Source organism: Bubalus bubalis, chromosome 7, assembly GCF_019923935.1.
Source record: "Bubalus bubalis isolate 160015118507 breed Murrah chromosome 7, NDDB_SH_1, whole genome shotgun sequence".
NCBI lineage: Eukaryota > Metazoa > Chordata > Mammalia > Artiodactyla > Bovidae > Bubalus > Bubalus bubalis.
Window position 1 is genome coordinate 36,187,899 of NC_059163.1, and position 21,747 is coordinate 36,209,645.

A 21,747-nucleotide genomic window follows, 5' to 3' on the forward strand; every position below is an offset into this window, starting at 1 on the left:
GCTCAGTCGTGTCCAACCCTCAGCGACCCCATGGACTGCAGCCTTCCAGGCTCCTCCATCCATGGGATTTTCCAGGCAAGAGTACTGGAGTGGGGTGCCATTGCCTTCTCCAATGTAACCAGTATACCAGTGCTTAATTCTTGGTTTATGCATCTAGATACTGTAAAGGCTGGGACTAATTCTAGGACTTCAGGCTGATAATCTTTTCTTTATACAAGACCAGTTAAGTATGTATATGCAGGCCTCTGCTACAGTGTTTCTGATCACTGTACTTTAGCCTCAGTAAATTAATCTCTATGTAGAAACATATAAACACACAATAATGAAAACAGAACTAAATACCAAGCCTCCCCATAACCTGAAAGGTCAAAATGACTCTGTTCACTTGATGATTCTTCATGTGTATTTGGGGACATAATATAAGGGGAGACTTAATCTAGGCTAAGTGTCCTGAGTCACTGTTTTAAACTGTGAATGCACACAAGGTGTTGTACAGGCAAGGGGCTTGGAAATGAAATAAATGCTAACAATATAAGAGATACTACAAGCTTGGGGGAAGAAATCAAATAGGGCTGTGAGAAGCAGGCAGGGAGAAAACAGCTCTTAATAGCTTGCATAGGAAAAGTTGGTAACTCCATGATACAAATATGGATATGAAAACCAGTCCTTTTTCTTTTCCACTTCTCTGATAAATGTGGCTGAATTTTGATGCCTGGCCAAACATGGGATTAGAATGAAACTGATTTGTTTTCAGTGGCCAGTGGGGAAAGAAGCAAGCCCAAGAGTTTGAGAGAGAAATTAAGCCAGCTCAAGCTGGGTGTGTAATCAGTTCTTTAATATAAGTCAAAGAAATAGGAATGAGGAGAAAGCAAACACAGAGAAAAGTCTAGGCTTAGAGGGTGGGGTTTGAGGAGTAGCAGGACCTGAAGAACAGAACTAAATCCACTAAATTATGTGCAATGACGACGTGTCCAAACTGCCCAGGCACCTCACTTACAGTAATCAACAAATACTTTTATTATGCTATGGAAACAGGAATTCCAACAAAATTACACTGAAAATATTGCATTTTCTGTCTATACTCTTCTTTAAATATGGTAGTTCATTGACATGACATTTGCAAAAGTGTCTGGGAATATACCTGTTGTGATCTTATGTTCTCGAAGAGTGTTACTTTCTCTTCATCCACTTGTTTCTTCTTTGTAAATAAGATATTTGCTGAGGATAGCAAGATGTCTTCTTTGTATTAAAAGGGAAGACAACTTCAAAGAATTCAGCATTTTATTTCAGCTAGCCAATCTAAAATAAAGGAAATATTTTTGTTTGTTTCTTAGTGTATTTGTCTAGACAGGAGCAGCTATTTATTGAAAATGCATCTATATTAACTTTTTGAGTCTCTGAATGGCTTATGGCCATAATTATTTAAAAGAAATTACTCCTATTTATTCATTAGAAATAGAAAATGTGAGCCTTCATTTATATTTTGGACACTTAAAAAGAAAGATAAATAAAATCCCACCATGATATATTATAACATCAAAGAAAATTACAGTTTTTCTCTTCTTAATTGAGAATATTCAGAGGAGTAACATACTTAAGCACATACTTAGAAATTATCACCCAAAGCAGTACCTATTAAGCTGTCTTGTCAAGTGCTGCTTGGCTTGCATTTTTAATAATATTTGTGGTACCTTGGACTTGGTACAGACAAAGACTGTTAATTTCTTGCCTTATTATCTTGCAAAATGCTACTATTCCTTTTATTTGTCCAGTTCTTTTGACTTGCTAGCAGGGCCCTGTTGGACTATAAGATGCAGAAATAGGTCTTTTATAAATGATTCAAGGCCAGGGATTAGAAATATGTTTGTTATTTGCACTGTAGAACTCTTAAGAAATAAGAGAATCTAAAACAGAGATAATGTGGCATTTTGGTTTTCCTTTTTCAGGGAAGAGCTTTTTTTGATGCTCTTTTCTGATTTATTAATTCAAAGGAAATACATTTAATCTTCTTACAATAAATGAATCACTTTTGTTATTTTCATTTGGTTAGTTGAGATGCTTTTTTCCATGAAATATTAAGCATGGGATTTAGTAACCATTTATAATAAATAACATTGATATCTGGATGGCTTCATGAAGAAACTGTAAGTAGTTTAATGAGAGACAAAGCTGATTAGAAAATCAGAGGCAAAATACAATTTATATACATTTTGAGAGGGGGCAAAAGTGAGATTAAATGAATGAACTAAGGTTTCATGTAACCCTCTAACGTAAATGTTGTTAGGAAAGATACAGTCTTGATGTCTGTCTTGTGATTTGAATGAGCTCATCAGTTTTCCCTCATTAACACCTTTTACTTCTGTCTTTCTGATGGCAGCTAGAATTCTGAGAGTAGCCATCTAAGGTATACGATTTATGTGCATCCCTTGTGATGCAATTTTTCACATCTGTGTCAGTTGAACAGAATCAAGCAATAATGCTCCATTTAATTTCATGTCTAAAGAAATGAGGTTCTATGAAGTTTATTATCTATAATACTTAATGTCTGAAATCACATTTTGGATTTATTGAAAATCAGTATGTACGGTTTCATTGCTCTGTGTGTTTCAGGATAATTTTTAAAGATTTAAAACAAAATTGCATGTACTTTTATTCCCACAGATTCTAGACAGGTTTAAAATATTTTGTTATAATAACATCTTTATGAAGAATAAAAATCTGACTTACACTGTATAAAATGTGGTATGGTACAGTGACATTCTCAAAACTGTAGTGTTGATAGTTTGCTAGGAGAGAGAGGTTTAGATCTCTTATTTGACTGAATAGTATTTTGAAAGCTATATAAATCGTACTTAATTTTTCTATATCCTATATATATTCATAACTTTTAAGATCATTGTGCATAAAATAAGGGTTAGTAAGAAAGAATTAATGCGTTCTCAGGTTATGTATAACAAAAAGTCACTTAGTATTTGAAATGATGAGGTTCTCTGTATTACTAGTCTATAATTTGTATATCTCTATTTTCTTTCTGTCTCTAGGTTTATATTTGTGGGTACATGTATGATTAAACCCTTCGTAACACAATTTGGGGAGTTTCCCTCGTACCTTGAAGTTTACCTGGTGGCTCAGGCAGTAAAGCATCTGCCTGCAATGTGGGAGACCGGGTTTGATCCCTGGGTGGGGAAGATCCCCTGGAGAAGGAAATGGCAATCCACTCCAGTACTTTTGCCTGGAAAATACCATTGCCAGAGGAGCCTTGTAGGCTGTAGTCCATGGGGTCACAAAGAGTCAGAAATAACTTGAGCGACTTCACTTCGACTTCACTCTCTGGTACCTCAGTTTTTAAAGAATCCGCCTGCAATGCAGGAGACCTGGGTTCCATTCCTGGGTTGGAAATATCTGCTGGAGAAGGGATAGTCTACTGTCTTCAGTATTCTTGGGCTTCCTTGGCTCAGTTGGTAAAGAATCCACCTGCAGTGTGGGAGACCTGGGTTCGATCCCTGGAGAAGGGAATGGCTACCCACTCCAGTATTCTGGCCTGGAGAATTCCACATGGGGTCGCAAAGAATCAGACATGGCTAAACGACTTTCAACACAGTTTTTAAAAGAGTCCTATCTGATCGGTTGAATGAAATAAACTATTTTAAGCTAATGAATATTCTTTCAAGTTTTATTACGTTGTTGTGTTGTTTGAGAGTTGAATGTGGATTCAGTCATGTTTTTCTCCCTTCTTTTCTTCATTTGCTGCTTTTTTCTCATTGTTATGGTTTTAAAAAATTATATTTCCTTTTCTACAAACTTTCTTCCAAATATGCATATTTCCCTCACTGCTTCTTGTTAATCATATCCCACATTGAATTTTATTTTTACTCTGAAATGCATGAATTTTTCTGGAGAATATCATTCACATGTGTTCACACCTGAGTTACATTCGAGACAATGACTAATATATTGTGGATTAATTTAATTTGAAAAGGGAAATTATTTTTTTTAATTTTTATTGTATATCTCCTTCTCTCAATACTGTATATTGAGGCTACAGAAATTTTACATCTGAATTAATTTTCTTTTATTTCGCTGGTTATTTTCTAATCATCTTTTTACTTTTTTGTTTTTCTATTTTATATTCTACAGTGGGAAGAGATTGGTGAAGTTGATGAAAATTATGCCCCTATCCACACATACCAAGTATGCAAAGTTATGGAACAGAACCAGAATAACTGGCTTTTGACCAGTTGGATCTCCAATGAAGGTGCTTCCAGAATCTTCATAGAACTCAAATTTACTCTGCGGGACTGCAACAGTCTTCCTGGAGGGCTGGGGACCTGTAAGGAGACTTTCAACATGTATTACTTTGAGTCAGATCACGAGAATGGGAGAAACATCAAGGAAAACCAGTACATCAAAATTGATACCATTGCTGCCGATGAAAGCTTTACAGAACTTGATCTTGGTGACCGTGTCATGAAACTGAACACAGAGGTCAGAGATGTAGGGCCTCTAAGCAAAAAGGGATTTTATCTCGCTTTTCAAGATGTGGGTGCTTGCATTGCTCTTGTTTCAGTGCGAGTGTACTATAAAAAATGTCCTTCTGTGGTACGACATTTAGCTGTCTTCCCTGACACAATTACTGGAGCTGATTCTTCACAGTTACTTGAAGTGGCAGGCTCCTGTGTCAACCATTCTGTGACAGACGAACCACCCAAAATGCACTGCAGTGCTGAAGGGGAGTGGCTGGTACCCATTGGGAAATGCATGTGCAAGGCAGGATACGAAGAGAAAAACGGCACCTGTCAAGGTAAGAGTTTGCCTGTGGATCTGCAGGGGCTGTCTGCTTCCCTTGGATCATGTATATGTATATCTTCCAGTGATTATGAGCAAATGACCTTTTACTTTGCTAATTTATGGAGATTATTTCTCTTCAAGTTTGATTTCTCTCCTCTCAGAATTTTAAAACTTCTGGCAATGATGAAAGATTTGAAGTTATATTCTACTGGATATACATAATTAGTACTCAGAGAGTGTCTTACTTGCAGTGTAGTATTTCATATTCATTTTGCTTTCAGAAATTTTATTTTTGAACAACTCACATCAGAGGATATTTCTTTGTTTATCTGCTACTCTATCATGACTCTGTCTCTCTGAAGAGAAAAATAATACTCTTGTTATATGAAATTCAAATGTAAACTTTGATGAGACTTGGCATGCTTTTAACTGCCTTTTAAAGATTCTTTAGGTATAAGTTCTGCCATATGAACTTCTTTGGACATATGTGGAAGGTGACAGGACTTAGTTTACCATGTTGTGTGCATATAATAGCTATTACATACTTGCTTTTAAAAATGTACAGGTTAACTTTAAATGCATAATAAATAGTGCCCAAGAAAGTAACTGTTTGGAGATAGAACCAATACAGAAAGATCATTTCAAAGCAGTTTGCACTTGGATTATTTTTTCTGTTTTAATTTTTCTTTTAAATTGAAACTTGATCATGCATGCTTCTTTTTCATTTGAAAAAACTCTTATTTTGTCCACAGTGTGGTGACTTGCCCTTTAAAACTTGGATCTTTCTCAGTGGCTTCATGAAACAGGATAGTACTTTATGTCAAAGTCAAGAACAGCTTATGAGGAAGAAAACACATTTTCCTTATAGGGAAAAAATTAACCCTTATGAACCCAAACTTGTTTTCACCATGATATGCACATACCAAATAGGTAATGAGAGTTAACGTGTCTTAACTGAAGAGAAAACCAAATACCGAGAAGTCCCCTATGCCCATTGGTAGCTTCAGGTACAATTTATTTTCTAAATTCAGTATGTAATGTGGATCACCCTTGCTCAGGTTTCTTCAGGCTTGACTGACTGTAGATCCGGGGAAACAACACTAATCTGTAAATCATACTGATGTTGCTTATTTATCTCTAGAAATGCATTGCACCACATTTGTATCACTTCATGTGTGTATACTGTCTACAATTAAGTGCATGATTATTTCTCCATGTAATCTACAGCTCGCTATTCCTTTATATATAAAGTTTTATTAAGTAAAAATTATGTTTCAGATATGTCTTTACGTTTGTCAAGGAAATTAATCAGATTTTATTTAGGGTTGAATTTAAAGGAAAGTTTTAACTAACATTACCTTCACTTCTCTTTTTGAGCAACCTTCTTGGCATGGGTGAAGATATATGTAACTGTAGAATCAGCAGTGGGAGTTAAACATAATCCATTGAATACATTGCCTTGTTTTCCCTAAAATGCTTACAAAATCTAATTATTTCTAAGAATTTGTTTACCAGTATTATAAGGCAGCATGCTCTGTTTGATTATCTATTTATATCATTTTTGTGAATGATATGTCTTAACTTTAGTTCAGAACACATTGACCTTTGTCTTCATCCAGATTGGTACATGGTATAAAGGACCTTTGCATTCAAAGGATACTTTTTTACTGTTGCTGGGATTAAAATATTCTGCAGGTGCTTATCATGAAAATACCTGGGTGAAGTAGTATTCTGACAGGATGCTTTTAGTGCATGCATCCACTGCATCTTTCTCCTCTCATACTCTTAGTAGTTGAGGAGTAGAGGCCTGAGAGAAAAAGGAGAGGCCACTTGGTAGAAATTTCACTCAACTGGATTCTGTCTTAATGTGCTTATTACCCTACTGTGGTAGGAAGAACGAAGGCAGTGGGGTCATGAAGGCAGTAGACTGCACAGCCCCAGAAGATGTTCTACACAATGTAGTCTGTGTGAATAGTGCCTCTTGATATTTTCCCATGTACCAATGATATGTGGCCATTCTATGAGGAATGTCAAACATTTATTCTGTAAATAATTTACTGAGTGAATAAATAAATGTTGAAGGTTTGTCTTGGAAAATTAGGGTGTCATAGATGGTCCCATATAAATAAACATATGTGTTTAAACCTAGTCATAATATGTATGTGCAAATGTAAATGTATGAGTGTGTGTGTCATATAAAATTCCAATATAACTCTTTCTTCAATTTTAATGTGCTATCCACAAACCTCTAAGTGGGGATCTTGTTGTTTTGGAAATATCCTTGGTAGGTCAGAAATCTAAGAATCGTTCTTGACATATCCTTCCTGCTCACTTCCCAGTTTCAGTACCTCACAAGGTATTTATAAATTTCCCACCCAGCTCTCATAAAATCATCCACTTCTCTCTGTTTCCTTTTTCCTCCAATCTGTAAGCATATCTTGTTGGAAAGTTTATTTTTAAATAATGAATAGCTTTTTATATAGTTTTGGTTTTTGAGCCATGTGAGTGTGTCACTCTACAAAAATACAAATCTGGTAGTTCACAAACCCAACCGCCCAGTCCCTGCCTACTCCCAAGACACTTAAAGTACTTCAATAGTTTCCTTCTTTTTTAAGGTTTTTAAAATAACATTTATTTCTTAAAAGTTAACATGTGCATAATAGGAAACCAAAAAGCTCAAGAAGCAAAAAATGAAGTCATTCATAATCACAAGCAGCTTACCGTTTGACATGTCCTTCTAGGTCTCATTTGTGTTTTTTCACAACTAAGCATCCATTTTTATGTAATTAAGACCGTACACTTATGTATCATGCTGTTTCACACATTATGAATATTTAAGGATGAACTGGGAGATTGGGTATGACGTAAACACACTATTGTATATAAGATGGATAACTAATAAGGAAATAAGGATCTACTGTATAACACAAGAAACTCTACTCACTACTCTGTAATGGCCTGTATGGGAAAATAATCTAAAAAAGTGCACATATATATGTATATGCAATAACTAATTCACTTTGTTGTATACCTGAAACTAACTCAACATTGCAAATCAACTCTACTCGAATGTGTATGTATATATATACACACACATAATTGTCTCCTTCAAATAAAGTTTATAAAATAGCCTAAGATCCTTCATGGCTTTGCTCCTATCAGCTTTCTCAGTTCAGTTCAGTACAGTTGCTCAGTTATGTTTGACTCTTTACAATCCCAGGAAGTGCAGCATGCCAGGCTTCCCTGTCCATCACCAACCCCTGGGGCTTACTCAAACTCATGTCCATGGAGTCAGTGATGCCATCCAACCGTCTCATCCTCTGTTGTCCCCTAATCCTCCTGCCTTCAATCTTTCCCAGCATCAGGGTCTTTTCCAATGAGTAAGCCCTTCCCATCATTTGGCCAAAGTATTGAAGTTTCAGCATCAGCATCAGCCCTTCCAGTGAATATTCAGGACTGATTTTCTTTAGGATTAACTGGTTGGATCTCCTTGCAGTCCAAGGGACTCTCAAGAGTCTTCTCCAACACCACAGTTCAAAAGTTAGTTATCTATTTTATAAATACTATGTTAAAGTTATTATTTTTAAATAAGTAATTTTGTTTACCTTTGTACTTACCTGTAGGAAACATCATTGGTCACAAAATTGACAGATGTCTTTTAAATTAATCTTTACTTAGTCCTAAGATTCTCAGGCCAAATTTTCAAAGTTTCAAATATTAAATGATATATGATTGGCATATGATATATTAACTGTTATAGAGGTCATCTTAGTGAGTTTGTAGACTTCAAAGCATCACATGCTAAAATGTGTTTATTTATAAATATAGCCTTATTACATACTTACATTTAATTACTTTGTTTCTTTGATAATCAAAATATGTTGTGATTTAATAAGGCTATAAATATAAGAAGCTAAAGTTGAGTAAACCTATTGTAATGATTATCATATATTAAGATTTACTAGGAGGTGACCATGTAGTTGCTGTCAGATCATTTTCATGTGACCTGATACACAAGGGCATGATAGACCTGACCCACAGTCTCTTAGCAACTAAACCTTCAAGAAGCAGAATGCTAGGCAGCTCATTAACATATGGCTTCAACCCAGAAGACAACCAAGAAGTGATTCAGGAGTCCCTGTCCATTAATCAATAGCAGATCATGATCTATCATCTCCATGTCTCCTTATTTAACTTCCTTTATAAGAATTTAACTACGTTTTCCATAATTATCTGATTTTTAACAAGGTAACCGTATATGCTGGTTTCTGTTATCAACTTAAAATACAGAGTCCATTTATTTTTTGAAGGCTTACTTGTATGCCTGAATTTTCTATAATAAACTGCCTTAAGTATTCAAATTTATTTGTTTGAAATATTCTTTATTTTCAGGTACTAATAATATATTGAATCCATTTATACAAGCATGTTTTCATACTTATTATTTATTATTATTTCTGAGAAAATTCATGCTATTTTTCCCTTAAGAGTCATGTGAAATTTTTTTGAGTACAAAATTGTTAGCAAAAACCCACTTTGGAAGTTTCTGCTTTTTATTGAAGTGAATATGTTTGACAGAAGTAATTGAGTTCACATGAATCAAATATTGCCTGCTGAGTTCTCTTGTGATTATGTTGCTGACTTACTCAGATGCAAGGCAAGACCACTAATCTTCATCAGTTGCTAGTGGAATGAAGTAGTAATTTGAAATTACCCCTAGATAATTATAGTTTCACTTATATCAAATGGAGGAAAGAGATTTAGATTGTGGGTCACTGCCAAAACCAGTGAGTGAAGAAGGTATATAGTGCATGCTCAAATACAGGGTAAGGGGGGTCACATGCCAAGGGCTGTGGAGAAAAAGCACTTATTAATTGTCCAACTGGGAAATGATTGCACAGCGAGGAAATGTAGTGAAAATACTGAGCTCAAGAAGGAGCCTTGATTCAGAAACAGTAAAGATACTGCAGGGAGTAGTATGTCGATCATTCAGACTTCTGGTGCATATTTATGTTTGAAACAAAATTGGCTGGAAATTTAGAGTATTAGGTGTTCACGTAATTATGCATTGGAGAGCCTAGTTATTTTTAATTAGACATGTTACCAAAAAGCATCAAAGGGGTTGAACTTTGGTCCTATTTGGTATGCTCTTTTATGCAACAAAAGGAAACTAATTTTGATTTAAAAATTTTAACAAAAGACTGTGATTTTGAAATCACAGAGTGATTGGTGTCAATGGTGTGTGAGTCCGTGTGTGTGTGTGTGTGTGTGTGTGTGTGTGTGTGTCTGTCTGTCCTATTGCTGTGAACCACCACTGAGACAATTAAGTGATTAAGTCATTTCATCTGTTTGCAGGTATCGCACTAGATTTTCTTTTTACCTCCTCACTTGAATAATTTTGGACCAATTCTATTGAATGTTATGGCTTTTTATGTTAATATTATGTTTGATATTAAAATGTTAGTGTGCTTTTTTCCCCCCTGAATCAAGGTTTCAAAACACTGGTACTATTGGTATTTGGGGCCAAATACTAGTTGTTTGGGGGGATCCTGTTCACCGTAGGACATTTACCAGCTTACTGGCTTCCCTGGTGGTTCAAATGGTAAAGAATTCTCCTGCAGTGCAGGAGTCATGGGTTTGATCCTTGGGTTGGGAAGAGTCCCTGGAGAAGGGAACAGCTGCCCACCCCAGTATTCTGGCCTGGAGAATTCCATGGACTGTATAGTCCTTGGGTTCGCAAAGAGTTGGATACGACAGATCAATTTTCACTTTGGCCTCTCAGTCACTAGATTAAGTAGGGTATTCCGCTCCTGATTTTTAATAGCCAAAAATGCCTCCATGTATTGCCAAATGTTCCTTCGGGGCAAAATCTCTCTTAGTTGAGAACCACTAACTGAAATATATTCCCTGCCTATAATAACAGATGTGCTGCTGAAACTAAATATATTTATAGATTAGTTACCTATGCAAAAGTGGACAATTTTCTAAAGAATGAAAGACGTGTATATTTCTTAAAATGGGTGTACATTTTGAAACTTGCCTAATTTAACTTGAATATAGAGACATGGAATATCTGGAAATATGCTGCTGGTGAGAGGCAACGTACTCTATAGTTTCTTAAGCGTGCAGATTCTGGACCAGAATACCTGGATTCAAATCTTGCTGCTTCCATTTATCAGTTATATAACCAATGTCCAAGTTATCAGATCTCTTTATTCCTTGTTTTCCTCATCTCTGTTAATAGCTACCTCATAGCAATCCTATGAGACATTATATGAAAATTATTTAGAATAGTGCCTAGAAAACAGTGCTTATTCAATAAACATTAGCTATGTCTTAGCTGTCTCATTAAAAGTAAAATTATTTACAGGAATATGTGTCTGTCTATTGGAAAATACATGGTAGCTTTGACTTAGAAAAATTCTCTAGTTTATTCAAACTAGAGAGCATAGCCTTGAATAGTATCATTTATCAAAGGATGATCCTACATTTTTTTTTATTAGGTGGTCAAAACTGTGTAAATATATTGTAACCTCCTTTATGAAAGATTTGCTCTCCCGTTTGATATTATCACTCATTCTTTAAGTTATCATACTAGGCACTGTCTAGTATGTATGTATACAGTTCCTGTTTCCTACAAATGCAGACAGATAGCTTACAAACATACATATGAACTCACACCTGCAATCACAACTTATGAGAATTGTTAATGGCAGGGTGAGTGTGCAAGTTTAGAAAGGTGGTAAGAAAATGTTTCTCTGAAAGGGTGATGTTTAATGTAGAGGTGGAAAAAATGCTGTATGAAGAGGACAGGGGTACAGCTTAACAAGCAGAAGAAATCTTTCAATGCAGAGATCTATCATATTATATTAATTTTGGATATAGCTCTTTTCTTTCTACAGTTATAGTAAAATGTATTTGTATATTAAAATCTTCAAATAAAAGGGATTCTACTCCCTGAAATTACCCGCTAAAAGAGGCTGTTTATATACATATTATACTTACCTTAAAGACAGAGAATTCCTAATAATACCTAGGGTCAAATAGATGCATATCAAATATGAAACAACTCAGTTTATTTCTGAGTAATAATGGCAACTTGCAAATTATTATACCAATTGAAAGAATGACACCTTTTGTTTTTTAAGAACTTAATGTTTCATTGGTTCAGCAGTTGTTGGTAACTTGTGAATCTTCAACTATATGTACATAGTTAAAAAAGATAAAAGATTTGGCTATAAAGGAAAGGACATAGATGCAGCAAACACTCCATAATCCCTCCTAGACACACTTTTGATCTTGATTTTACATTCCTACTTTCTCACTCATACAAGGAGTATACTAGGCAAGGTCTTGAGTCTCCCTTTCCTATCCCATATTTAGAATAAATATAAAAAATAGATGTTGTGACTCAGCTTTGCAGTAATAACTACTTTTACATTTTATTTTGAGTCAGTCTCTAGAAAGTCTTCTGATAGCACATTCCGTATTGTTATTGTGCAAAGGAATTTTAGTATTATTGATCAGGAGCTCCATTATGACCTGTTGGATGGAAAATTGTTATATTTATGTTCAAGTGGTTCATACAAAAAAATCTCTTGATAAAAAGAATTTGTTTAAATGATGTTCATTGAATAGACTACTTTTGTTATAATACATTTATATAGAAATATATAGAACTAATACAGAAATACAGACATAAATTAATATGAAAAGATAATTCTGAGAAAAAATGTTTAATGATAAAGGCTTTATATATTGCCATATATCTGAATTGTTATATTCAGAACTGATTTAAATTCTATAATTTAAATAATGTGCTGGGAAACCAAAAGATAGTCCTTCTGTTTTATTATTTGCTTTTTTTTTTTATTATCCAGATAGGAGCAGAAGGATTTTCACCAAGTTTGATAACATAAATCAGTATAGTTGTCATGGAAAAAGTTGTTTGTACAGGAAAATTTAATGTTGAAAACTCACAGAGTGTGATTCAACAGATATCTCCGTGTTCTTAGATTCTTAAAAGCAAAAAATTAAAAAAGAAATGAATGCAAATGATAAGAAACAAAGTAGTCAACACTGGCATAAAATCATTAAGTAGAATTAAAACCTCAAAATTGATCTGAAATGACCAGGAGATTTTTGCATGTACTAAATAGAGAACTTTGGGCTTGAAGGTGATACAGCTCTCAGTTCAAATCTCATGCTTCCATTTGGTAGTTATGTGACTGAGGCCAAATACAAAATCATATTGAGTCCAACTTTCCTCCTAGGTGTAATGTTAAATAGTACAAAAGGGACCTGTACAGATAACCTTTTGATATAGATTGTAATTATATAACTTTTGACAGTTTTAGACCTAATGAAATTGTTTCCTTTTTTCTTTCTGCTAATTACTTCTTGACTTTGGAATACCATATTAAATATCAATGCATTCTACTGTTGTCATCAGTAAAAAATGTTGGCAAGTTAGGAGAAAAATCAAACCAAGCAAACTAGAGAAAAAGGCACAAAATGGCACTAATGTCCAATTCATTCCAATTTATGAATTCCATTTTTGGAGTGCTTTTTTTTTATTGGCTTGTAGAAGTTATTCACATGATTTAACATTTCCTCGCACTGAAGAGATTATTGGGACCAGCTTTTATCTAATTCTTCTCTTCTATACACTTTTACAGTGCAACACAATAATTTTAATAATTTGAAACCATATTATTGCTGGGCAAACCTATAAGAGATTCTTATTCCATTGTGTGGTGCTGGCCAGAGCCTCAGTATTCTTTTTTAAGCTCCTTAGGTGACTGTAACATTGGCCCAGATTAAGGAGTATCATGATAGTTTGGATTAAGTTTTGTTGGCTTTTAGTGTTTTGTGTAAATTTGTACTCTAAAACCTCATCCAGGGAAGGCCACAGATTTTGATTCCTGAAGACCAGTTTCTCTGTGCCCCCCACCCCATGAAGAGGTCCTACACTCATAAACCTCTTTGGCTCTCCTTGTGTATATGGCAGTCTTTTACCCAGTGTCTTTTTTTTTTTTTTTCTGTATTCCAATAAAAAATTATTTATATAAACAGGTGACAGGAAGGATTTGGCTCATAGGTTATACCTTACCAACTGTCTGATTTATACCCAAATATACTGCTGTTCAGTTGGTCAGTCATATCCCAGCTCTTTGCAACCCCAGGGACTGCAGCACACCAGGCTTCCCTATCTTTCCCTATATCCTGGAGTTTGCTCAAACTCATGTCCATTTTGTTGGTGATGCCATCCAGCCATCTCATCCTCTGTCACCCACTTCTTCTCCTGACCTCGGTATCCCTCAGCATCAGGGTCTTTTCCAATGAGTAGGCTCTTTGTATCAGGCGGCCGAAGTATTGGAGCTTCAGCTTCTGCATCAGTCCTTCTGATGAATATTCAAGGTTGATTTTCTTTAGGATTGAACCTGTATAAACAACACAGAAATGATAAGCATATTAATGCTTTGTCTTATTCTATCTAACTTTTCAAAGTCTCCTCTCTTTCTCTTCCTCCTCCTATTTCTCCTCAGTGCCTTCTTAAGAGTACAGCCGGTTCTTCAAGGTTTCAGACTCTGAAGGGCTTCCCACTTGACACAAGGTTATGGTCTTTTTTCCTGGACCCTGGAATGTTAAAAGACAAGTCTACTGTTTCCCATACTCATCCTCAGCTCTTCTGGCCTGCAGAGAGGCAGGATAGGATCAGCATTAAAGGCAGCACTCCATGCTTCAGCTCCCTCTATCTTTTCTGCCGCCTGTGGATTTCTTTTACCAGATTTACAAATTTATTGCTGTCTTAAAATTTCCCCGCATTAAAACAAAGCATAGCAAATGAGTCCTGCCAAGTGACAAAACAAACAATTTAGTAACAAGTTTGATATCCTTTATTCAAGAGAAAATAATCCATGAATTGTGGGAGTATAATTCCTCACCACCTGTAGGACCCTTTTCTTGGATTTTGAGCATTGTGAGATTTTTAGAGCATTAGAAGAGGCAGCATGGAAGCAGAAAATGATTGACTAAGAGATCTGGATTTCCTTACAAGGCTAGCAGGTCATACTTTCTAGGGTAAGGTGGACTGACTAAAGCTGGGTTGTAGGATACTGGTAGCTATATGTTAGGTTTCTCATAAGTGCAGGCTTATTTAGGTTTAGATTTGCGAAATGTGCTCCACCACTGTGTTATCCTCTGTTTTGTGGGTCCCGGTATATAAATTGACTTTCTGTGTGTGTGTGCGTGTGTGCGCTCAGTTGTATCCAATTCTTTGCAACCCCATTGACTGTAGCCCACCAGGCTTCTATGTCCATGGAATTTTCCAGGCAAGAATACTGGTGTGGGTTGCCATTTCCTACTCCAAGGGAATCTCCCCAACTCAGGAATAGAACCCATGCCTCTTGTGTCTCCTGCAGTGGCAGGAAGATCCTTTACCACTACCTCACCTGGGAAGCCCCAAACTTTGTTCCAGTTAATTTAGTAATTCTAGATGTTTGTACCTAGAGTGTTTCCAGCTTTACTTAGAACTTCATGTTGTTGGAACCAGAAGACTTGGGTGAACTTGGAAACTCTTAAGTTTCAGTCTGTATTTCCCTAAGTATCCAATGCCCAAATATAAAAGTTTTAATGTTGAAAAATTATTACTGACCTATAGGAAGCTAAAATTAGTGAAAGATATATAGGTCCCAGTCTGAAACACTCTCCACCTGTCAGATGCAAAATTCATTAGTATTAATTTTATTGTAACTTAAAAGCAATTCCTTTTTTTAAAATATACATTGCATTTATGTTTTAGTCAACACATTTTATTTTAGTAAAGTGTTAACAGCTGAAAAAAAATCAAATGAACATTTACCAAGTAAACTACCTTTTGAAATGAGAATTGACATTTTAACATGGAAATGGATAGAGAAAAGGTTATCTTTTACTTTCCTTCTCGTGCTTGTTTCGTTAGAATTAAAATGATTTACAGAACACTGGGAAATAATTTTTCCATTTATGTACATTCTTTCCACATTCCTTTATCAGCAGTCTTTCAAACTTCTTAAAAAATAATTATTTAAAAATTAATTTCAAGAAAAGGACATCCTGGCTTTGAGAAAGGAGTATAAAAAATTTTCTGAAATTTGGAAACAGAAACTAGTAGTCATACTGTTTTGTTTAAAACAATTTCAGCATCAAGCATACTGAATGTTACCTGCAAAATTTACTTTCATGTCATTAGCCCCCTTGGTAATTATAATAAATATTTCATCCTGAATAAAGAAAACAAAAGACAGGAGTTTAGAAGTGCTATGTTAATATGCTATTTATTGAAATAAGAATAGTCATATTTTTTCATAGTACTAAAAATGGAGCCATAATACTAATGTAAATCTTCCTATACTTATAAACTCTTTATTATACCACAGTAACTAAAACAAGATTATCCCTTTGCAGAAAAAAAAAAACCTTTAATCTGAGAGTGGGAACAACATATTTAAATTTTAGCACATCCAGTGACATTACTTTAGCTAATCAGGATTTAACTTATTAATTGTAAATTTTATGATTGTCAGTAAAGTGGTAAAGTGTTGTCCAGAGGTTGGAAATAGGGAGAGTATTAACCTGCCTAGAATCACACAGCCACCACATTTTAAACTTGACATTAGAATGGTATGTTAATTTCAGATTCTCCATTCTACTGTTGTACTTTGAACAGTATGTAAACACCTTTAACCAACAATTGATTTGTAGTTTGTAACCACATATAGCATCCATGGTAATCCTAAGTAAAAATCTCTGATTCTTCTTAACAGCGTATTTCTGTTACAACTAATACATTAAATATTTTCTGCTGTACATGTTTAGATTTATGTAGTATACCTCCTGTATGGATTAGCCTTGAAAAATCTACTTAACTGCTTTGGAGGGTTGCACAGAGAGCTGACTGCCTCTAAGCAACTAATAAGATGCTTAGTTTAATTTGTAGGTATCAATCTGTCTAATTGATTTATTTATATATCTAGTTTATACTACTCACAGGAAAAAAGATTAAGTATGCTGTTTACCTAAACAGTATAATTTATTGCCTTTTAATTAGACTGTATATTAGTTCAGAGGGACATGCCTATTGTTATAAAGCAGGAAGGCATGGAGTCACTAGCCCCAGCATAGTTTTTCTCTAAAATTGTATCACTCATTAGCTTTTACATTAAAGATATGAATTATAGCTATTCATGGTCTCATAACTGGTTTTCTTTATGGAAATGCTTTTGTATCCTTTATTATTTCTGGCCATGGATGTAGATCACATCTTATCCTCTAGTATTTGATTCTCTTTGTTGTTTAAATCTTTGTCTTCATTTATGGCTGACCAGTAGGGTTCGTCCTTAAGAACTCAAGTGATTTGTTGATGTGCTTTGATCTTTTCTGAGCTTGAAGATATCCTGCTCATTCGAGTGCTGTTGATATATAGTTTTTTAAAAAGAAAAGGAAAGGGAAGAAAGAAGAGCCACAGTTTGGGGGAAGTAACAATTAGAGCAAATGATAATTTGACTGATGGATAACTCCATTTCTTTGATGGAATTGTTAGCAGGAATCAGACATAGAGAATGAACGCTCCAAAGTTCCTGCTGTGTGATTGTGCAGGAACCTAATAATACACTGCTCCGTATGAATAAGGGCTTTTCCTCTGATGAATTCTAAATGCCGGGGAGAGGGTTCTGTTCGGACATTTCTTAAATAAAGAACAGGAGTATCAAAATTTTATATTCCATTTTATGGATTGAGAAGTAACATGATGTGATTTCCCCCAAATTTCCCAGTACTCCCTCATGCTTCCCTCTACGGCACTAACTCTAGTTTTGCACCTCACAATCAGGGAACAACATATTCACTGGCTCCTGTGAAAGATTTCCCCTTGTTCACCTGGTCCCAGTATTTTCCAATGCTAAAAGCTTCTTTTTTTAGAACCAGACTGACCCGTATTATTTATTTATTTAAAATTCTCTTTAGAAGGTTTTGTGTGTCATCTGTTTTTGCTCTTTTGGTTCAAGCATGATTTAATATGTCAACACTGGTTTGCTTAACTGGCTTTGATTGTCTTCCATACTTGACTCAGAATGAGGCAGTCTCCTTTCAAGCATGTTGCTGCCCAGATAAATGAAATGTCACAACAGTGAGGTCTCCTTGTTTTATGACAGCAGTAGCTTTTTCTTGGACACAGTCAGTGGCTGGAGAGAGAGTGTGGTGAGGGCATTTACACAGTAATAATAGAACCCACTTAAGTCAGCCTTCCCTCTTTGGACCCAAACAGACAAGCAGCAAAAGATAATACACTTAAACTTAGGGGAACTTCACTCTTAATTCAGGTGAAAATGAAGTTAAATCCAAAATAGAAACTTTTCCCCCACTATGGACAAAAGGAAAAAAAAATCTGTTAGTAGTTGCCTCAAAATAATACTCAAGGATAGCATCTTATTTTTATGGTTTGATTTCTTCCATGCTTTATCGCCAGTCCCTGAGATGTTATTGCTCTCAGTACATAAAGTTAGAAACTAATCCACAAGGAAAAAAAAAAAAATGTTTCCACTGTCTCCCACAATAAAGGTATTGTTTATGATTTTGAAACCTGGATTAGATTTTAAAGATTGGAGGCTCACGAAGCTTAGTACTTGGCACAGAGCAAATCCTCAGTACATGCTAGTTAGCTGTAAAAGTTGAAAGTGATTTCAATGAAAAATAACCCTAGGCAAAGTGCTGAAGTTTTGCTTGCTTGTGCTTTTTGAACTAACATTTGCTTGAGTTGCTTTCATCACCCTGGGATATTGGCCTATCCTTCTAGGAGACTTGGAACCCTGAGAGTTGGGAGCACTCTGTCCAGTCTGCATTGAGGCAGCTTCTCAGGTCAGGGCCTGTAAAGACTGAGGAGGTTTCTGAGTGTGAGTGTATATGAGTGTAAATGTGAACTTTTAAATTTCAATTTAAGAGAGAAATAAACAGGGACAACCAAGCCTGTGGCAAAGAATTAAATGTACGTTAAAGGAATGGAGGAGGGCACGATAACCCACTCCAGTATTCTTGCCTAGAGAATCTTGAAGCCTGGGAGGTTACAGTCCATAAGGTTGCCAAGAGTTGGACACGACTAAAGTGACTTAGCATGCATGCACAAGAGCGGAGAGTCCATTAATAATAAACTTTGATTATGGACTGAAAGAAGAAATTAATCATTCAGAAGACAGAGGCAAAAAAAATCTGAATTTTAGAAAAATCTGATGAAAGTGAAAGTCTTAATCAAGGACAACCTGCATCATCAAGGGGAAGACTGGCCAGAGCAATCCCATGATCAAAGATCTCAAAAGACAAATTATTTTCGTCTGAGGTCATAAAATAATGGAATGCAAACTGAGAGGAAAAAAAAACAAAAACCAAAAAAAAAAAACCCTTGTTCCTAGAAAATACAAAAGTTGGCCAAAGAGAATATTTTGACTTTCAAGTCTATGTGAAAAGCAATAATATACTAGAAATAATAGAGATTCCAAGAAATAAGGCCAATAAATGACAAATGACAAAAACTGACAATAAATGACAATTCTGAATGCCAGAATTGTCAGAGTATCTTAAATGGGGTAGTAAGAAAGAAGAAGAGTTGACACGTGTGCAGAGACCTGCTGTCTGCTAGTACCGTTAAATGTTTTATTCACATTCTCTCTTTTAAGCTTGACAGCATCCTGTGAGCCATAGTTTCTGGGGTAACTGAAGCACAGAGAGGTTAGTTTTAACTAAAACTAGAAAGTGGCAAACTGGCATTTTAATCTAGGTGTGTGTGTTTCAAATCTGTATTTCCCACTTTCTTTTCTGTTCTCCATTAAAATGCTTTTGAACTGCACTTAATTTTGTCACCCTGACTCAAATCCCTTTTGGGCTAATCTCACATCTGTGTGAGCAGCCCTGCACTGTACATCAGAGGTAGAGGCACCCTGGAGAGACCTAGCACATAGATATGTGTCCAACCCTCAGCAACCCCATGGACTGCAGCCCACCAGGCTCCTCCGTCTACAGGATTTTCCAAGCAAGAGTACTGGAGTGGGTTGCCACAGGGAATAGAACAAATAAAGCAAATCAAGACTGAGTGAGAAAAGTGAGAGGAACTTGTAAGAACATGAAGCTCTGACCTTGGAGAGTAGAGGCCCTATAATCAGGAACCAAACTAAACTTGATTACATATTTTCTATGTGAATATTGATGAGATGGTTAGATAGCATCACCGACTCAGAGGACATGCATTTGAGCAAACTCCAGGGGATATAGTGGAGGTCAGAGAAAACTGGAGTGCTGCAGTTCATGGAGTGCCAAAGAATCTGACATGACTGAGTGACTAAACAACAACAACATGTGAATATTCAAATAGGTGGAAGAAAAAACTTTTTGGAATAAGCCTAATTTATATGCTGAGAGAGAGTGAGAGATTGGGTTGTGAGAGTGAGAGGTTGAGAACTATAGATGCATTTTTGACTTCTGCTTTTTGGATACTTGTGCATGTGAATTACTTTGCCTTTTGTCTGCTCTCTTAAGTAGTATAGAAAATTTTTTTCTCTTTAACGTTTTAGCCTTTGGAGTAAAGGGCTTCCCTGGTGGTTCAGATGTTCAAAGATCCTGCCAGCAATGCAAGAGACCTGAGTTCGATCCCTGGGTTGGGAAGATCCCCTGGAGAAGGAAATGGCAACCCACTCCAGTATCCTTACCGGGAGAATTCCATGGACATAGGAGCCTGGTGGGCTGCAGTCTATGGGATCACAAAAGAGAAATATGACTGAGTGACTAATACTTACTTGGAATAAAGGGTCATTTTATTGAAGTTTTGTTTGTTTTGCTGCTTTTACTTCATCTGGGGATGGGGTAAGGAAGGAAAAACAATGAAACTGTACTGTATAATGTGAGTGTGGAGATTTTGTACAGATTCAGGCTTGGGGAAAACCTCTGCACCTCAGGGCCTGTGTGACCTTTGAATTTCCACAACCACAGAAAAGAAACTAAATGATTCTCTGCCTCCCCACTACTTCTGATATTACACAGTTTTCAGGTAAAAGGGTTCTTACTGGACACTTCCATTTTGGAGTATATTCATGTCTTTCTTGATTGTTGGACGTTGAAATGAAATACAGAACAAATACAATATAAAATTTTTAAAATGACCAAACATATCTTCATAAACAAAATAGTAAAATAAAAGTAATTGTTACTTCTCTGTTCACCTATCTAAATTAAACAGTGAGCCTGATAATAAAAGCAAAATGTCCTTATGTTCTAATGAGTGAAACAGAAATGTTCTGGTAAAAAATAGCATCTATTCATACATTTTTGGACCCCACTAAATGCCAAATATATAGAAGCAATATAACTCTGACAGGTAAAGACCAAAACGGAGGGGATAAATGTTCCTTTTCTCTATTTTTGTCCAATTGGTTTCTAGTTTATAACATAGTTTTTAAATGCTTCTTAGAGCTTGTTGATTTATAAATGCTAGGTATATCAAATGTTTTCTATTTTCTGTATAGAAAGGTCAGATACACAACTAAATATAATTGTGATCTCCAGTAATTCTCACTAATCCCCGACCTTTCCAGTGAGGTTTTTCTTTGGTCCTAGAGACTGAAAGATTTGTCTTTGTATTTGTATTCTGTCATTTCAGCTTCTTTGCTACTAAAGTGAATATATCCTGTTTAAACTCAGGAAAGTACTGACTACATTAGCTCTGATCGTTAAATAAAACACACTTGGAACATATTTTTTTCTCACTGGAGTGGTATTTGACCTTGAAAAACTCTGAGGCCCAACTCTCAGGCAAGATTTATGTTTTTTCCTCCAATTCTTAATTATATTTTTCTAATATAAGCTGCTCTGTCGTGTATTGTTTGTTTGGTTTTACTTATGACTAGTTCTACTTATATCCTCTCTTAATTTCCTTTT

At 35.6% G+C, this 21,747-nt stretch overlaps 1 protein-coding gene across 11 annotated transcripts in view; it reads left to right on the forward strand.

Annotated features, from left to right (window-relative positions):
- EPHA5 (EPH receptor A5) overlaps positions 1–21,747 on the forward strand; it is a 401,719-nt gene that overhangs the window by 78,484 nt on the left and 301,488 nt on the right. For all 11 annotated transcript variants that reach the window (XM_025289995.3, XM_025289991.3, XM_025289994.3 and 8 more), the window contains exon 3: positions 4,138–4,801. In XM_025289995.3, the coding sequence (XP_025145780.1) occupies positions 4,138–4,801 (664 nt within the window). The remainder of the gene's footprint in view (positions 1–4,137; positions 4,802–21,747) is intronic.